The 16288-nt window shown below is 38.3% G+C and overlaps 1 protein-coding gene across 2 annotated transcripts in view; it reads right to left on the bottom strand.

Moving 5' to 3' along the window:
• LOC113226895 (kelch-like protein 10) overlaps positions 1-16079 on the bottom strand; it is a 21750-nt gene extending 5671 nt beyond the window's left edge. The window contains exons 1-11 of one of the 2 annotated variants that reach the window (XM_026459692.1): positions 15970-16079; positions 14704-14867; positions 13900-14151; positions 12905-13169; positions 11767-11931; positions 11607-11693; positions 10528-10674; positions 9743-9947; positions 7439-7584; positions 6449-6666; positions 5591-5771 (exon numbers count right to left, since the gene is read on the bottom strand). In XM_026459692.1, coding sequence (XP_026315477.1) covers positions 5591-5771; positions 6449-6666; positions 7439-7584; positions 9743-9947; positions 10528-10674; positions 11607-11693; positions 11767-11931; positions 12905-13169; positions 13900-14151; positions 14704-14867; positions 15970-15993 — 1854 coding nt within the window. In that variant the 5' untranslated portion in view covers positions 15994-16079. The remainder of the gene's footprint in view (positions 1-5590; positions 5772-6448; positions 6667-7438; positions 7585-9742; positions 9948-10527; positions 10675-11606; positions 11694-11766; positions 11932-12904; positions 13170-13899; positions 14152-14703; positions 14868-15969) is intronic. The other variant, XM_026459693.1, reaches the window with a different exon arrangement.
• Between the last annotated feature and the right edge of the window lie 209 nt (positions 16080-16288).

Below are 16288 nucleotides of genomic sequence, written 5' to 3'. Positions count from 1 at the left end.
TTTGTAATGTGCGCCCCTTTAGTAGGTTAGGTTAGGTTAGTATGTTAAAGCATGCCAGAACCGAATTTGCATTTGAATTTGAATTTTTCTTTCCGAACATGTTTTAGGTAAATTTATTTAAGTTTTACAAGACTGAGATTTATTTAAACTTATGATTTTTATTTTAAATTAGTGTTAGGGCTCATGATTGTTTCCAATAATGAAATATAGAATCGAAGTTTCTAAATCAAACGTTCGTTATATTAAGTGCATTTTTATATGAAAAAAGTCTATATTAAATGAGCGTTAAGTTAAATATATTTATGTGATACATTACACACCATTGTGAAAGAGTTCGCCCAGAGAAGTACCTGTCGCTACCTCCTTAGCTATCGCTGCTGCGAAGCAGTAATGTATGCAATACTACGTTTTGAAGGGTACTGGTGAAATCATAGGCACATTGGACTTGTCAACAGGGGTAGTGGGTAATTTTAATAAAGCTTATTTATTGCTAAGTAAATATGCTCATGGAATTGAATGTATTGTTGTTTATACGAAAAGTAGGTTATTGTACATTTGACACTGGTTTAATTTTTTTGAGTTCAAAAGTATCTACCACCCGTGTACTACACGACATTTTCCATACATTTGTGAGAAAACAGCGCGTTTTTCTTTGTTCACTGTAATATGCAATTTTCGTAATCCCCAATATTGTTGTTTCTAAAATTATACGGCAAGTGTTTCAACTGTATTTCGGAACTTGCACTTCACTAAAACAACAATCACACGAACTTGGTTATGTTTCAGGGTGACTGGCGCAGCGCGAGTGGCCCGCAAACTGTACGATTTAAAGCGCTGAGTGGCACTGGAACTGCTACGAACAGGCGTGACGCTTACCACCGGTATTAACTGCCTCCATAGTTACCATTCTGGTCAGGCACGCAGAGCTCCCGGGTTCGATTCCCGGCCCGGGAGAAATATTTTTAAGGCCTACATTTATTTCTCTCGTGAGTTTAATTTGTGTTTGTCTATGTTTGTGTCCATGGCACTTGCGATACAGGGTTTCCCTAGTGCGGGGCTATGTTGAGTGTGTGCGTTATTATTATTATTATTAAGTATAATTGCTTACCTATGAAATAAAGATAATTTGACGTTATTTTTTTTTTCAAATGCCCCCTTGACAGCGTCAATATTCCCGATTGTTTCTGAGGCCCCTACAGCCTAGGAGTGTTCAGCGCCCACTGGGCGGCGCAGGGACCACTTTAGAGTAGGCTGAGAACTGAGAAGCGTTTGCTTTGTTATGCACCCAAACCCGTTTTACTAAATGTTATTTGTGTTTTCCTGTGCAATAAATAATTAAATAAAAAATATAATAAATAGATTTAACTATGTAAATGACGACTTTTTACGTAATTGGTACAATTTCAAATAATGGATTATTATCAAGCTGGAATAAGACACTACGATTTTTTATACGGAAATTACAATCCGATGCCTCGATTTACGAAATATAGCGAATTATATGATGAATGAGATTACGTAACGCTGCCAGGAAATTCTTTAGTAAATATGTTTATAAATACAATTTCTGTAATTTATCAAGGGTGACACTTAGGTATTCAACGATAATATCATGTAACATGTTGGTAAATAGAGACGCAAATATATTAGTATGCTATCTTAGTAAAATCCAAAGCGAACCAGTTATTACCGATCCTTGCAACAGCTTAGCACAACAAAGTAAATGAATGTTTGTGTAGTTATTTTGTTAATTATTTTACGGCTCATTTGCTACAGATAATAAGTAATTAGCAAGGAGCGAAATAGACGGAGTATATTTACCTAAAGTTTAAGAGAGTGATACATATGTAGCGGACATCGAGTAAAATAACCAGTAATGGAGACGATATGTCATTTCATTTGTTTGAAAACTATTCTGCCAAATTATTACGGTGACAACTGCGCCCGATTGGCCAGTCCGAATTCGAAACATTCGACCAGTATAACTTGCGCTTTGCGTCATTTACGAAAATTTAAAAATTACATATTTAATATTTAATTACCCATGAAATGTGAGTCCGTTTTGTAATTAATTAGATGTTTTGCGGTTTTTCCCACACCACTTCTTCTTTTTGTCTTTATACAATAAATATAATTTGTGATTTCAGCGCAAACGAGAGTTGATATTCAAAAGTGATATAAGGCTCATTTGCCTGATGAGTTGCTAGGGATGGATGGCCCTTATTTCGTCTCTATTTCTATAGTACTACACGCGATTATGAAATAATATTTCATGGTAATATTCTAGAGTACTTAAATAATAAAAATTGTCTCAGGAATTACGTATAAAACACTGACCTGAAAATCACCCACGTATAGCCAATAATTTCTATCTATACAGTTACAGAAACGAAGTAACTAAATTCCCCTTAGACTTTTAACGTACAGATACAGATACAGATACAGATACAGATACAGATACAGGGTCCGTCCCAAAAGTATCGAACATTTTTTTTGGGAGTGTTGCCGAACGGCGGGAAGCGCTCCGCTTGGCAACAGAAAGTGGTGGGGGGATCTAGCTGATACAGCGCGACCGGTCCCAGTTGGCTCCGAGCACCTGGAGCGGCAGGACGTGCGTTCGCGTAGAGCTCTAAACGACACCTCGTCGAAGTTTTTAAAAGTAGCGCGATGACGGATCCGTTAGAACAGAGGTACGCAGTGAAATTTTGTGTTCTACTCGGCAAAAATACTGTGGAAACCAACGAGATGATTAAACAGGCCTTCAAGGACAAAGCCTTGTCCGAATCCTCGGTCAGGAAGTGGCACAAGATTGTTAGCTTCTTTGTTAGCAACCTTCATTGTTAGCAACTATCTGGCCAAAGCAGGAGTCCCGCTGGTCCCGCAGCCTCCCTACAGTCCTGACGTCGCCCCGGCAGACTTCTTCTTGTTTCCCAGCATCAAGTCGAAGCTCAAAGGCAAGCATTGAGGCACAATTAAGGACATCCAAGAAGCTACGACGAGGGCGCTGAAGGACCTACCCGTTGACGTCTTCCAGGGGGCCTTCCGGGCATGGAAAACTCGCCTACAAAAGTGCATCGATGCTGAAGGGTGTTATTTTGAAGAGTACTAATGTATGGTACCGATAAGTTCAATAAAAGTATTTTTCCTGAAAAATGTTCGATACTTTTGGGACGGACCAGATATGTTTGATAGTAATATTGTAAACCGCAGTTAGATACTTTTTGCACTACGTTCTCGTAGTCGTTTGTGAACTTATTTCTCTTACGGCGTCTATTTTTTAAAAAGGAAATATTATACCAATAACAATTTTACAAATGAATTCTTAATGTCATCAACTCAAAAATGTTTGCGTTTAAACTTTGTAATCAGCGAAGTAGCCTGGCATGTTACTCGGTTTATTTGTATGAAAACATTTGGGAAATAATTCAGAAACTTTTTCTCGCACCGAGTTCCCGTACCAGAGGTACCACTTTCATGAGTCTGTGAATGAATGAAGTTTACGTGCCAACTTAAGTAGCGACTTATTACGTTTTATAGGGTGGACTCACTTAAATCCCGTTTCTCGCTGCGCCGGGATAAATCGTTTGGGTAATTATAAAAATAATTTGTTTCTAATTCATAATTTTGTTAAAGGGAATCCAATTATATTTTGTTAAGGTTTTTCACCATTTATGTTTATTCATTACGGGATTTCAGACATTAAAACGGTTATTATCCACTCTATGTATATTACTCGAAGTTTAGGTAAATACATTAGTAGATAAATAAGTTAATTAATTTTCAATTATGTATGTGACGTGTTTCAATTAGAAAGATAGTTCTTATATTTATATACGTACTCACGTAGGTAGACAAATTTTGCAACAGATTCATTTCATAAAGTCCTTTGACTTTACATTTCAATAATCTATAATTCATAAGTAAGCAAATGACAAATGAAAATGACGTATTATGAATTAAATTCTTCTGTGAGAAGCTAATGGACAGCGTTCGACAAATATTAAACTAGTATGGCCAACATCTTGCATGGCAATCTCTGGCACTTGCCGCTTTGTCACCACGCACCGTTCATGGTAAAATACATAAACAAACATCGCCACGCTTTTACCTCGGTGGGCTAGACAAAGTTTATGAATTTCCGTTGGCTACAAAGGATCGTTGAGGTCGGACCAAGAGATAAGTACACTAGAATCGTAATAAGTAGCAATCTCTCGCATAATCTAAGTTCAAAAGTCGAACTTAGATTAAGCGAGAGATTACTTTCAGAGGATAGCCATTTTTGAGCACATTCTCAAAGCCAAGGTCAAATTATCTTTATTTCATAGGTAAGCAATTATACTTAATAATAATAATAATAACGCACACACTCAACATAGCCCTGCACTAGGGAAACCCTGTGTCGCGGGTGCCATGGACACACACACATAGACAACCACAAATTACACCCAAACTCACGAGAGAAATAAATATAGGTCATACAAATATTACTCCCGGCTCGGGAATCGAACCTGGGACCTCTGCGTGGCAGTCCGACATGGTAACCGTTCGGCCACGGAGGCAGTTAAAGCTTAAAATCGTCGTATTGATTAAACTCTACAGTTCATTCGTAAGGCAGATCCCTCTGAGATTTTTGAGCAAGGAACTCTAGGAATTGCTTTTTTTAAATAAACACATAAATACAAATTGATAGACTTAAATAAATACAAACACAAATTTTTAAATACACATTTACCATTTTAATATTTATTTCAAACATTATTGATCAAGACAGCCTACAATCTTTAGTATAAAGTTTTTGTTTTACTATAGTTTCAAATCCCGTGAGTAAAAAAAAATAATATCAACCGGACTCTTAATAAAGAAGCGTATACATTGCCCCTTAAATGAATTTGTGACAACCTGGCCATAGGACATATACGAGCAAGCTCTACATTTTTGTGCATTTTTACCTAAGCTATTTATACTTCTATTCAACATATTCCTTCTACAAACTAATAATGAACATTAACAACAACAACAACAATTATTAAGTAAGGGTTATCTACAGCTACTAGTCCTTTTTTAAAAATTTTGTCTTTACGGGACAAAATAAGGTTCTAAAATCTTTTGTGTACGTGAATGTTCTCTTTCTTAAGTCATGTAGTTCAAGTAACGCTGGCTTACGATAACAAACAGAAGAGGATTGGGCCTATCTACATAAGAAGGTTTCATCACCATCATCAACCATTTATACGTCCGACTGCTGGGCAGGGGTCTCCTCTTAGTCGAGGGTATTAGGCCATAGTTCGCCACGCTGGCCCGATGCGGGTTGGGGACTTAACAAGTTTTCCGAGGGTTGTGAATCTTCTTGGATGCGCAGGTTTTATCACGATGTTTTCCTTTACCGAAAATTAATTCCGAGAAACTAAAATGCGAGGCCGGATTCGAACCTACTACCTCTGCTTGAGAGGCGGTAGGTCAACTATTAGGCTACCACGGCTTTTTATATATTATAATTATTCTATAATGCATTGCCATTATTTTTCATTTTCAGTCGTTCTTGGTATAAGCTGCAGCTTTTTAATCGTATTAAATAATAAAATGGTTTTACATCAGGCAGAGCGGTGCGGTGCTGTCCATGGCGCGCGTTTTCCGACAGCAGGATTTTCTGTCGTTTTTCCTCCATGAGCCGCTCGCGGTGCTTGTGGATGTAATCGTACACGTTGGGCAGGCCCATTATCACACACGCAGACAACGCCGACCGGTAGATGTTCATGTCCGTAGCTTCGTACCTGGTCATATGTCAAGTTACCCTTACTTCGATAAATCGCCGAACCAGTGAATTATCGAGGGACCATTTCCTGGTTCCATTTTACAAAATCGTCGTCTTAAAGTGAATGAACACCTCGTATACGACTTCGTATCGTATGTAATTTTTCATGACGCAATTAGAAATACGACGTAAAAATTATAGTAAACACAAAAATATTTGTAAAAGGGCGCGGGGCGGAGTGGTGGCGAGCCACTACTCTCGTTTCCTTCTTTCTTTTTAAAATCATATGATACATACATGATACTTATGACTTCAGTAAGAAAGAAGTACACCAGGGTATTTGCTCGTCGACGTCTCCGCCCGCGCCCATTCTGAGTGATTGGACTGACTGTCTGGGCTTTGGCGAGCAGTTTTCGTTGACGGCCACGGGAAGTCATGATTAAGGACCATGGACTGTTTCGAAACGACAAATATTCGACTTAAATACGTATCCGCTAGTTTAGCTAATAGGTTTCTTAATTTTGCTTTCACAAAAATCACTAAAAACAAACCATGTAAAAAGTCGTAACAAGGCTTTTTACTATATGGCGACGAAATGCAGACGTAGACAAAGTCAAGAAAGGGCGATTATTTTGCTGGGGCATTTTTAGAATAAAGACATGGTTGATAGCAATGCTGTGATGGAAGTAGTCGTACCACTCATTAGTCCTCTCGTCATAACATTCGACGTGGTAGATGGTAGTGACGCCGTTGAAGCCGCCGATGGCGAAAATCATGTCGTCGATGACTTCGATGGCGAAGTTAGAGCGCGGATTATACATGTCAGGTACCGGCGCCCATGTGTTGCTCAGCGGGTCGTACACCTCACCGCTGCACATTCGCGAGATTCCATTGAACCCGCCTATTACGTAAATCTGTAAGGTCCAAACTTTGTACTCAATATGTCTCATCTTGAGTCAAATATCTGCCTTCCTTGTCATAACTAACGCATATGCATTTCGGTAACTTTCGAGATATTAAAAAATTCCAATTAAATTAATTTTACAAAAGTGAAACTAATTGGATAGATCATGTCACTGATAGGCAAAAACGCGTCAACCAACATGATTATAGTCTTACGAAAATGGCACTTAAAGATATTTTCGTTGTTTTTGACAGTATATGACGGTATATTCTAAAATTTATTTATAAAATGAAAACTTTTGCTTTTGTCCTTGTTGTTGATGAATGGAAATTTAGTAATAAATCACAATAATTCATCATTCCTAAGGTGACAACATCAAAAGTTTTCATTTTAAAGTAAATTTTAGAACAAACTATCATAAACAACTAAGGTGACATTTTCACAAAACTATGATCATGTGGTTGACACGTTTTAGCAGGCTACGTAAAATGTCGATTACGTTAGTTGCGACAAGGAGAGCAGAATTGTTCGATTTGAAAATTAATCTTCGTGCACTCCTTCGTTCATTATAGGAATATACTCGTATACTTCGCTAAAGAGTGGTAATGATGAAATGTGTAATTGAGGTGGCTGAAGTAAAATTATTGTTGTTTTTACGACGTCGTAACTCCAGACGTATTGATATTTCTGATGTAGTTTTTCCGTTAAACCATGCTCGTAGATAAAAGATTTAGTGTTTGCCTAGGAAAAAAGAAATTAAAAATTTGAGAATACCTAAATACCTTGTTGTGGTAAGCGATACAGGAGACGCCAGAGCGGCGTGAACGCATCGGTGCTAAGTTGGTCCATTGGTTTGTATCCGGATCGTACACCTCTACGCTATTCATGCACTCTTGTCCATTGAACCCGCCTGTTATGTAGATTTTATCTAAAAAGTACATAGAAGATTATTTTTATATCTAAAGTAAGCGCAATGTTAGGCATTCCCGCAGCTATCGTATAGTATCTAGTTTGTACGTTGTAATGTAACATTATACATTATACGTAACATGATAAACTATAGTTTATTGTATAATTTCGTTACAAAAATTCGTTTCCATTCCGATCCGCGGCAATGTTAATTGAGTTTTAAGATGTTATTCCACCGGCATAGAGAGAGACGAGAATGGAAATTTGTATAGCGAAATTTCAATTCCTCCTAGCGCCTCCTCGGCAGAAATGGTCAGGATTTACGAGACGAGAATTTTTTTAAAACCCCGCACAAGGGAAACTCTGTGTCGCGGGTACCATAGAAACACACATAGACAACCACAAATTACACCCAAACTCACTAGATAAATAAATGTAGGCCACAGAAATATTGGCCGAACGGTTTCCATGCTGCTCGGCCAATTTCGGTTCAAGGTCGGTTTCCATGCAGGAGGCAATTGAAATCGACTCATCCGAATAACAGAGTCTGATGTGATTATATAGCGAAAAGAGAATAACTACTTTATGATAATAATTTCGTTATTCAAATTAGGGCTTATGTAAAGGCGTTTTGAGAATTCATATATTCTTATTTCGTTTCGGAGATATAAAATCGAACAACGGTCAATCTGACATCCACAGCGAAGAGGAACGAACGAAATGTATTACGACCTGAGAAGAAGCAGTCTTACATATAGATCTTTGTTCTACGGATCAGTCGAAATATTTGTTGGTGTAATATTGAACCGCATTGCTGCCTGCATGGAGTTATTAACTTTGCAACTAAAACACGATTCCTGTAGGACTAGCACGATAAGACGCAACTTGCGCGAGAGCGACATAAAGTGTGAGATCTCTATGCGAAAATAGCAGTATCTCGCGCGCTTTATGTCGCTCGCGCTAGTCGCGCCCTATCGTGCTAGCTCTACTGCGATAAGGCATCACGCGTATTAGCGCGCGCGGGTCCGCTGCGGACTCGCGTGAGCACGTGGTGGCCATTAAATATCAATCGTAAGATTGACCCTAAATCATACTTGTTCTCCTATGTCATCACATAAGCAGCGTATTTGCATTTTGTAAATTTTCGAGGCATTTTACAAAGAAAAACGTTTATTTCTTTGAAAAATGTCAATTACGCTGATTGTGCTCAACAATAAAACTGAAACGTAAATAAAATATAAAAAACCGCTTATAGAGGGTTTCGTTTCGCTGATTCCAGATATGTTAATAACTAAATTTTGATTAAGTTAGTTATGATAAAGTGGGCAGTATGATTTAAGATTTAAAAGAAGATGGTTTTTCTGCAAATAAATGCAGAGTTGAATTTTTTAAATGTATCAACCAAGTAATTTATTCCATTGATATTTTTCAATATTTTTATTTTACTATCCACAACTTCAGCGTGAATTCGCGAAGGCTATTAATATCAATCGCGAGCGTGCAAAAGCTATTAATCACAATTTTTGGTGGAAATAGACCGGCGAGATATCAATTCCCGTCTCGCATCATTTTACCTTGCCGGTGGAAAAAGCACTATTGGGCTTCGGTTCCACCAGAGATGTGCGAGGTAGCTAGGTGGTGCGAGGATGCGTAGCAAAGTTGTAAAACGGTGTGTAGCTGAGGCTGCAGTGCAAGTATGAGTAGCGGACTCTTTTCAGCTGTGTGCGGGTGGAGTGCTGTGTGGTGGGGTTAGCGGAGGTGACGGTCAGCTCGCTCGCGAACCTTGCACACATTCCTCACACATTTGTTGCTTTTTGTATGTACAAATTGAAATTGTTAGTTCCGCTAGCCCTTTACCACCAGAACTGCACTAAGCGAGGTTAGGAACATCAAGTAATCCTATTGGCGGATTTCTTCCTCGCATATCGCCTCGCTACCTCCCACACGCAGCCTTAGATAGGATTTTTACGGAAGAACTACGGTCGGACATCGGTAGCTCTTAATCTCCTTCTATAGACATGCATTACGTTTTATATTGTAAATGTGTTTTACTATACGTATCTCAGTTTATTGACCTTTCTACCGATACATTAATCTTTTAGTTAGTACTGGCTTAATTTGATATATTATAGTATACCTTAAAATAATTTTAATGAACATAAAAGCAGTTACGAAACGTGTATAGGTACTATCAAGTGCAGCGGCGCTTGCGTCAGATCTTTGTGCGTTCATAGGTGCAACCAGCGACCACTGATTGGTACGATGGTTAAACCGCTCGGCGGTGTTCTGACGATGGTGACCGTCGTAACCACCCATAGCGTAAATCGTCTCGCCTAGTACTGCTACGGATACATAGCAACGACGGGCGTTCATTGGTGCTACCTGGACAAATAAATCGTGAAAACTACTGAACAGAGAAAAAAGTGAACAGAAGCCGAACTTTATTTTGAGAAAGACAAATTTACTTATACTTTTGCTAGCACTAGAGCTCCTTGTGAAAGAGTTCGTCCAGGGTAGTACTGCCACCGGATCTATTTCTGCCGCCAAGCAGTAATGCTGCATTACTGTGTTTCAGTTTTGAAGGGTAAGGGTGCTGGTGAAATTACAGGCACATGGGACTTGTCAACTTATGTCTCAGGGTGACGGGCGCAGCGGTAGTGCCCCTCAGATCTTTGCAATTTTACGACTTGTTCGTCCCGCCACTTGATGTTATAATAAAAAATTAGAACAGTTGGAAATAATTAGAAACAACAACAGGGCGTTTATAATAAATTAACAATTGAATGTTGCGTTATTAAGGTTATTTAAGTATTCGAGTACTGTATCGTGAAATATTATTTAATCATTACACAATAACAGACTTGAATATTTCAATAATAAAAATTGCCACGGGAACTAGGTAGTGAACATTAGTTCGAGAATGATCGGTAAAATGAATGTAATAAAAATATTACAAGCTAACCTCGCGCCATGTTTTGCTAACGGCATCAAAACAACGACACGAATTAAAATAATCCATTCCATCAAAGCCACCGATGACGTAAATGCAGTAGCCCAGCACCGCCGTGCCGTGATATGCTCGGGGTCCTGCAGGGTCAACTTCCTCTACCTGTACATAGACATCAATTTAAGAACTTGTACAGTTTGGCGACTAGTGTAGTGTATGTCTGCACGTCGCCGACAAACTGTATAGGAATAACTTAATAAGAAGGGCAAGAAGAACCCTACTGCCCTTAAGTGTGTGTCTACAACCTTAAGTACCCTAAAGGCCCTAGCTCTATCCATATAAGTGTGACAAATAAATATATAAATAGTACAGGATATCTGCGCCGTGAGACCTAAGGCAATAGACGGACGGGGTAAGAAAAAAAGGGTGTACTAGGGTAGGTGTTTTGGCCACAGTGACAGAACGTTGGCAGGAGATATGACTCGACTGCTGTTGAAAGACTCGCTTTAATAATTAATTAATAGTTATTTATACACTTTTAGGTACATTTACACAGCCTAATTCTAAAATTGGCTCTAAAATCTAAATACCTCACCGCTGAAGCACTTTCTTGCAGCCTAGTTTTGGGTTGTTCGTTTTGCTGAGTAGAATGTTCAAAGGTCGTTTGAACAGGACTGATTTAATATTCTGTGTCAGGCATTGATTGCGATTCGCTTACACAAAATTGTAATAACTGTTATATGTATAAAGGTAAATCCACTAATGATAAGAACTTGAAGAAAACGGTGTGCAATTGCGTTAGGACTTGTGATAGGTCTGTGATAGGTGCCTGTGTGATAGGTCCAACCGCATCCTGCTTGTATTCTCAGACCGGTGGGATTCGCCATTCTTGTAGAAATGAATTGAGCTCTATACCGCAATCCTATCTTAAATATATAATATTTTGGCACTATACTTACAATAATATATTAATTACAAATAAAATTGAATTTGTGTTAGCACGAGTACGATCAAGCTACGAGTAGTCGAAACTTAATTTATTTTTGTATAAATGTTTGAAATAGATAGTCATGGAACGAGAGTCTGAAATTCACCTTTATCCAACGGTCAGCCCTGGTGTCATAAGTCTCAATGAATGCTGTAGGAGAACCACCGCTCCAGCCTCCAATTGCAAACAGGACCTGTTAAATACAGGAAAACATGATATAGCGAACAAGCCTCGTCTAGACGACTTAGTAAAATTTTAGATCTTACTTCGTGTGGAACTCGCGGACGAGCGATTTCTGGAGTAGCGACTTCACCGTCTCTCTGAGCAATCATTTCCAAGTCGTAAAGAAATTTTAGCGTTTCGATAATTATCGGACGGGAGCCTTCATTGCCGGTGACGTAAGGGTGGTCTTTTACATTCTCCAAGAAAAACTTGAAAAAAGAACGAAATAGGTATTGTTACATCAATTATTTACATTAAGTAGTACTTAATAAACAGTCGTCAGCACATATTAACATAAACGATCTTAGGTAAATAGATAGGTAGGTCAAGCATAAAATAAAATAATTTTACATATATATTTAAAAGCTGATGGTAGGTTTGTAACTAGCCACGAGCGTGGTTTTGCATTATGATGGTATTAGCATTCGCCTTTCCTTTACAATAAGTTTCGAAGATGTATACCGTCGGCTAAATTTCAAAACCGCGTAACTCCGTTTTTGGACAAAATCCCTTTATGTACTCTTCAAACGCAATATCGGGCAATTACGTAAAGCTTACAGGACAGGCTTTCTTTCTTATTCGAAATTTGCGCGCAAAAGCGTTTATGAAATTCGAACTTGACGATGTGGTGCATCTAACTTTTTCTTTCGATGAAAAAAAAAAACATAATACATGTTCAACTACGCGATTTGTCGTACATCATTTTTTTATGTAATATATTTATATTTTTTGGTATATTTTATTATTATTATTGTTGACATTAAATTGACAACGATAACTAATTTTGTTTATGAAAATTGATTTGTTATAGTTCAACTGTTTTTCTTTCATCTACCGTTTTCCTCGCTGTAGTGAGGTGAAAAGTTGTGTTTCGCTCGGCAGCAAAGTTGTTTTGCGTCTCGTGGCTTGAAACCCTCGCTACGTCCAGGATACTAAATTTGAACCACGAGCGAAACGAGTGTACTTCGCTTTAGTTAATAAAGAAAGGTATAACCATAATTTTCATATAATTATTTCTAGTAATTCTGATTTTTGTGCTTACTCAAATGTTCATTGGTGATTACGAGTTTTTTTATACGATGGGCTGTTGCGTTTTATAAATCAATTTTATTTGATTATTAAAATTTGCACTATCATACTTAACGAAAATTTAATTCATGTGATCTGAACAGTAATGCTAACCTGAGTATCGAGTAGACCAAGTCGTATACTGCCCATAAGTTTGACAGTGTGCTGCCAGCGATTGTCAGGGTCGTAATTCACCCAACGTAATACAGCCTCCCAAACTACTTCCTCGCTCTTTACATTTAATTCGTCTTCGAGAATAATAGAATTGAGCTCTTCGAGCGGTAAATGGAGAAATTCATCACTTTGTGTTGCCACAGTTACGAAATAGCGCAGTAAATACCTTCGGGCGTCGGCTTCTAGCTTATAACAGAATACACGCCTGAAATCAGATTAAACCAATGGCAAGCATAATGAAGTCAGTGACACTCTAAATCATAGGTTCCCAAAGTTTTCGGCTCACCGTCCACTTAGGCAAGATAAAAAATATTTCAACGCCCACTACCACAAAAAATAATTGAAAACACGTATTTTTTATATTAACTTACACAAAATATTACAAGAAAAAAATAATTATATGTATATAATGTGTAGTGCAGTTTATATAGACAATTCAAGTTTTTTCAAATGCGGTAGCACCTCCTGGATAGCATCAACGTCTCCCGGTTGCTACTGCCCCCCTGGGACTCTTCAGCGCCCAATGGGGGGGCGGTAGGTACCACTTTGGAAAACTATGCTCTAAATAATAAATAAATAAATATTAGACCACATTACATACGTTGCTTTGACCCAAAGTAAGTACCATAACAACGACGGCACCATAAACAACCAGACCCAAGCCAATATAGAAAAGTTAGTTTTTTAGTTTAACCCGACCGGGAATCGAGCCAGAGTTAGCGATCTATGAAAACCGGCGTGCAAGCCACTCAACCACGTATTGCAAAAAAAAATCGGATTGAAATAAGATGAACGAACTTTAGCGCATCTATAGATGATAGTGTAGGAGTACCACGGGACTGTTACGTGAGTGAAATAAATGAAATTTAGTTAGATGTAGAAAGTAAATCCACGTAGTACACAAAATTGTTAGAATAAAGTAAATCTGGTTTTACCTAGCAAACATCATGATACCAAGACAGTTTTTAGGGTTCAGTGAAACCCTAAGGTGGTCACAGCACAGCTGCAGCACGCCGAGAAAGGCCAGGTAGTCGGCCGTCATAAGCAGTTCGTGCACGTTGCCGTCAGTAACGTCGATCCGGCGCAGGTACGCGTACTCGATCAGGAGCAGCAAGATCTCGGAGCGAACGCCCGATATCAGGACGTCACTCTGCTCGCGAGAGTGCAACGTTGTTGTAAATAGTGCCCTAGACAATCACATCTGTATTCAATCGTTACATAATTCACCATATAAGGAAGAGCGGTTATACACAGCGAATTTTAGCAGCGATGCAAACGCGATGCAGTAACGATGCAGTCACGTGTGCAAAGGTAGACGAACCTTGTCACACGCTCGCGAAGCGCGCGCTGCTGAGAGTAGCCGTGTTTAAACATTTAAGACTAAAATTTCAAGATTGTTATCTACATCTATAATGAATTGTTCTATTGCGACTTTTCTAACGATATGGCATTAGGCAATACAGTCACCACTGTGGCCTTTAGGCTCAATTATAGGGTGTCTAGTTTGTACGTTACACAATTGACATAAAATTCATTATGCTATGGTTACAAAAACTCTCTTCCATTTCATTGCGCGGCGATGTAAATTAGGCTTTAGGGAATTATGGATATTTCGTGTTTGAAGAACTTTGCGACTTTCTTCGGCTTAAAAAAATTCCTCACAGAAATGTTTTTTGAAGTGGTATGTACAATATTTCTATTTGAGTTTGAAATTGAGAAATTAGAAGATGAATACTAACAGGAAGTATGGGCTGCAGGCAGAGAGTATGGCGCGGTGCACGGGGAATGCGGCGCCGTCGTCCGCGCGCACTATCGCGTCGCAGAGAAGCCGGCACTCGCGCAGCCGGTGCAGTGCCTGCATGGCTGCTACCGACATGCACCGCCCAGTCTCGCGACCCGCCGTCTAACCAACACACCTCATATCATTCACTCCTTACCAACTGCAATCTACTGCAAGCAGGTTCTGAAAAGGGAACTTACGTAGGTACCAACCTTAACATAGTATTTCACGTTTACCATACATTTTCAGGTACAGTCGGTTGGAAATCGAACCTGTACTTAGCTTCTAGTCTAGATAGATAGATATTAAATTGATAGGTAGGTAATATACTAATAAGCAGAGACGCGATGAGAAGCAAAATATTCTTTATCACATTGTGTCAAAGACCTAAAATGCGTATGTGGCAACAAAGAGTTTCGCTTTTCTTCCTTTTAAACTGCATCAGGCAAAATGTTATGGTAACTATAAATAGTGACTTTTATACAATGTAAGCTGAAGAAGTCTTAATGAAAGTTAGCGAATATTTAGGACACAGTTACTCATTGTATAGGGTTCTATGCAGTTACCTACTGCTAAGTCGATCATACCTTTTACTTTACATCTTTCTAGGAGTGAAGCCCTTTGACTTTCTGTCAACAAAATATCGTACCTTTGGGGTATAATAAAGCCACATGTGACCATATAAATATAATTCGAACTACATGAAACAAATTGTATAATACGTGAAATTTTACAACCTCCTATTTAAGCATAAACAAGTTATCGACTAATTTTGTTTGTACAATCTGTAAACTATCTGAAAAGTAGTCATTTTGCATATGTGTCCTTATTACACCAAGGTTGTGATTGTTGTTTCTGACGATAAGCCAAACAAATATTTTGTTTCTCGACAAAATAAAAATGAATTAGGATTCGTTATGGCATCTGAACATAAATAGCCAATGTTTCTTACTAATTAGCTTTTTGAAGTTGTCTTGTATTCTCGACAAAAATAGGAAGTAAAAATTATTGATTGAGTTTTGAAATGCTTCATTATATCTTTGCTATTAGGAAATTTAACGAACGTACGCGGACGTCTCATCGGATAAATTATTACCGATGCTATATAAACAAATCGCATGTCAACTTGTCCGTCACGTACCTATCAAAATGCACTGTGCGAGTTCATCGTTCGAGCCCAACACATGTCCCTAGGATTACACCCTTCCGTGGAAGCTGTACTTACAGTGTTATTCGGGTCGTTTTCCATTTCATACGACTTTAACGCAAAGTCATCATTATTAAATTGTCACACATTAAAAAAATCTTAAATGCAAGACGGACGTGTCACGACACAATCGAGATTTAGCTAAATAAATTTTATAAAAATAATCGTAAAAAATTACTCAAAATAGCAAAATCAAGTCATTTGATAAAACATTTTAGGTTAGCAAAAAAATTATATAAGAATGACAAGCATGTCAGACCTTTTTTTTCCAGATGACATTACTGGATAGCAAAATTTTCATTTTCGGCGGCTGCTTTGCTGAAATCGAAAGCGTTTG

The sequence above is a fragment of the Hyposmocoma kahamanoa genome, unplaced genomic scaffold, assembly GCF_003589595.1.
Source record: "Hyposmocoma kahamanoa isolate Upper Pololo Valley unplaced genomic scaffold, ASM358959v1 202, whole genome shotgun sequence".
NCBI lineage: Eukaryota > Metazoa > Arthropoda > Insecta > Lepidoptera > Cosmopterigidae > Hyposmocoma > Hyposmocoma kahamanoa.
This window is presented reverse-complemented; position numbering and strand designations above follow the sequence as displayed.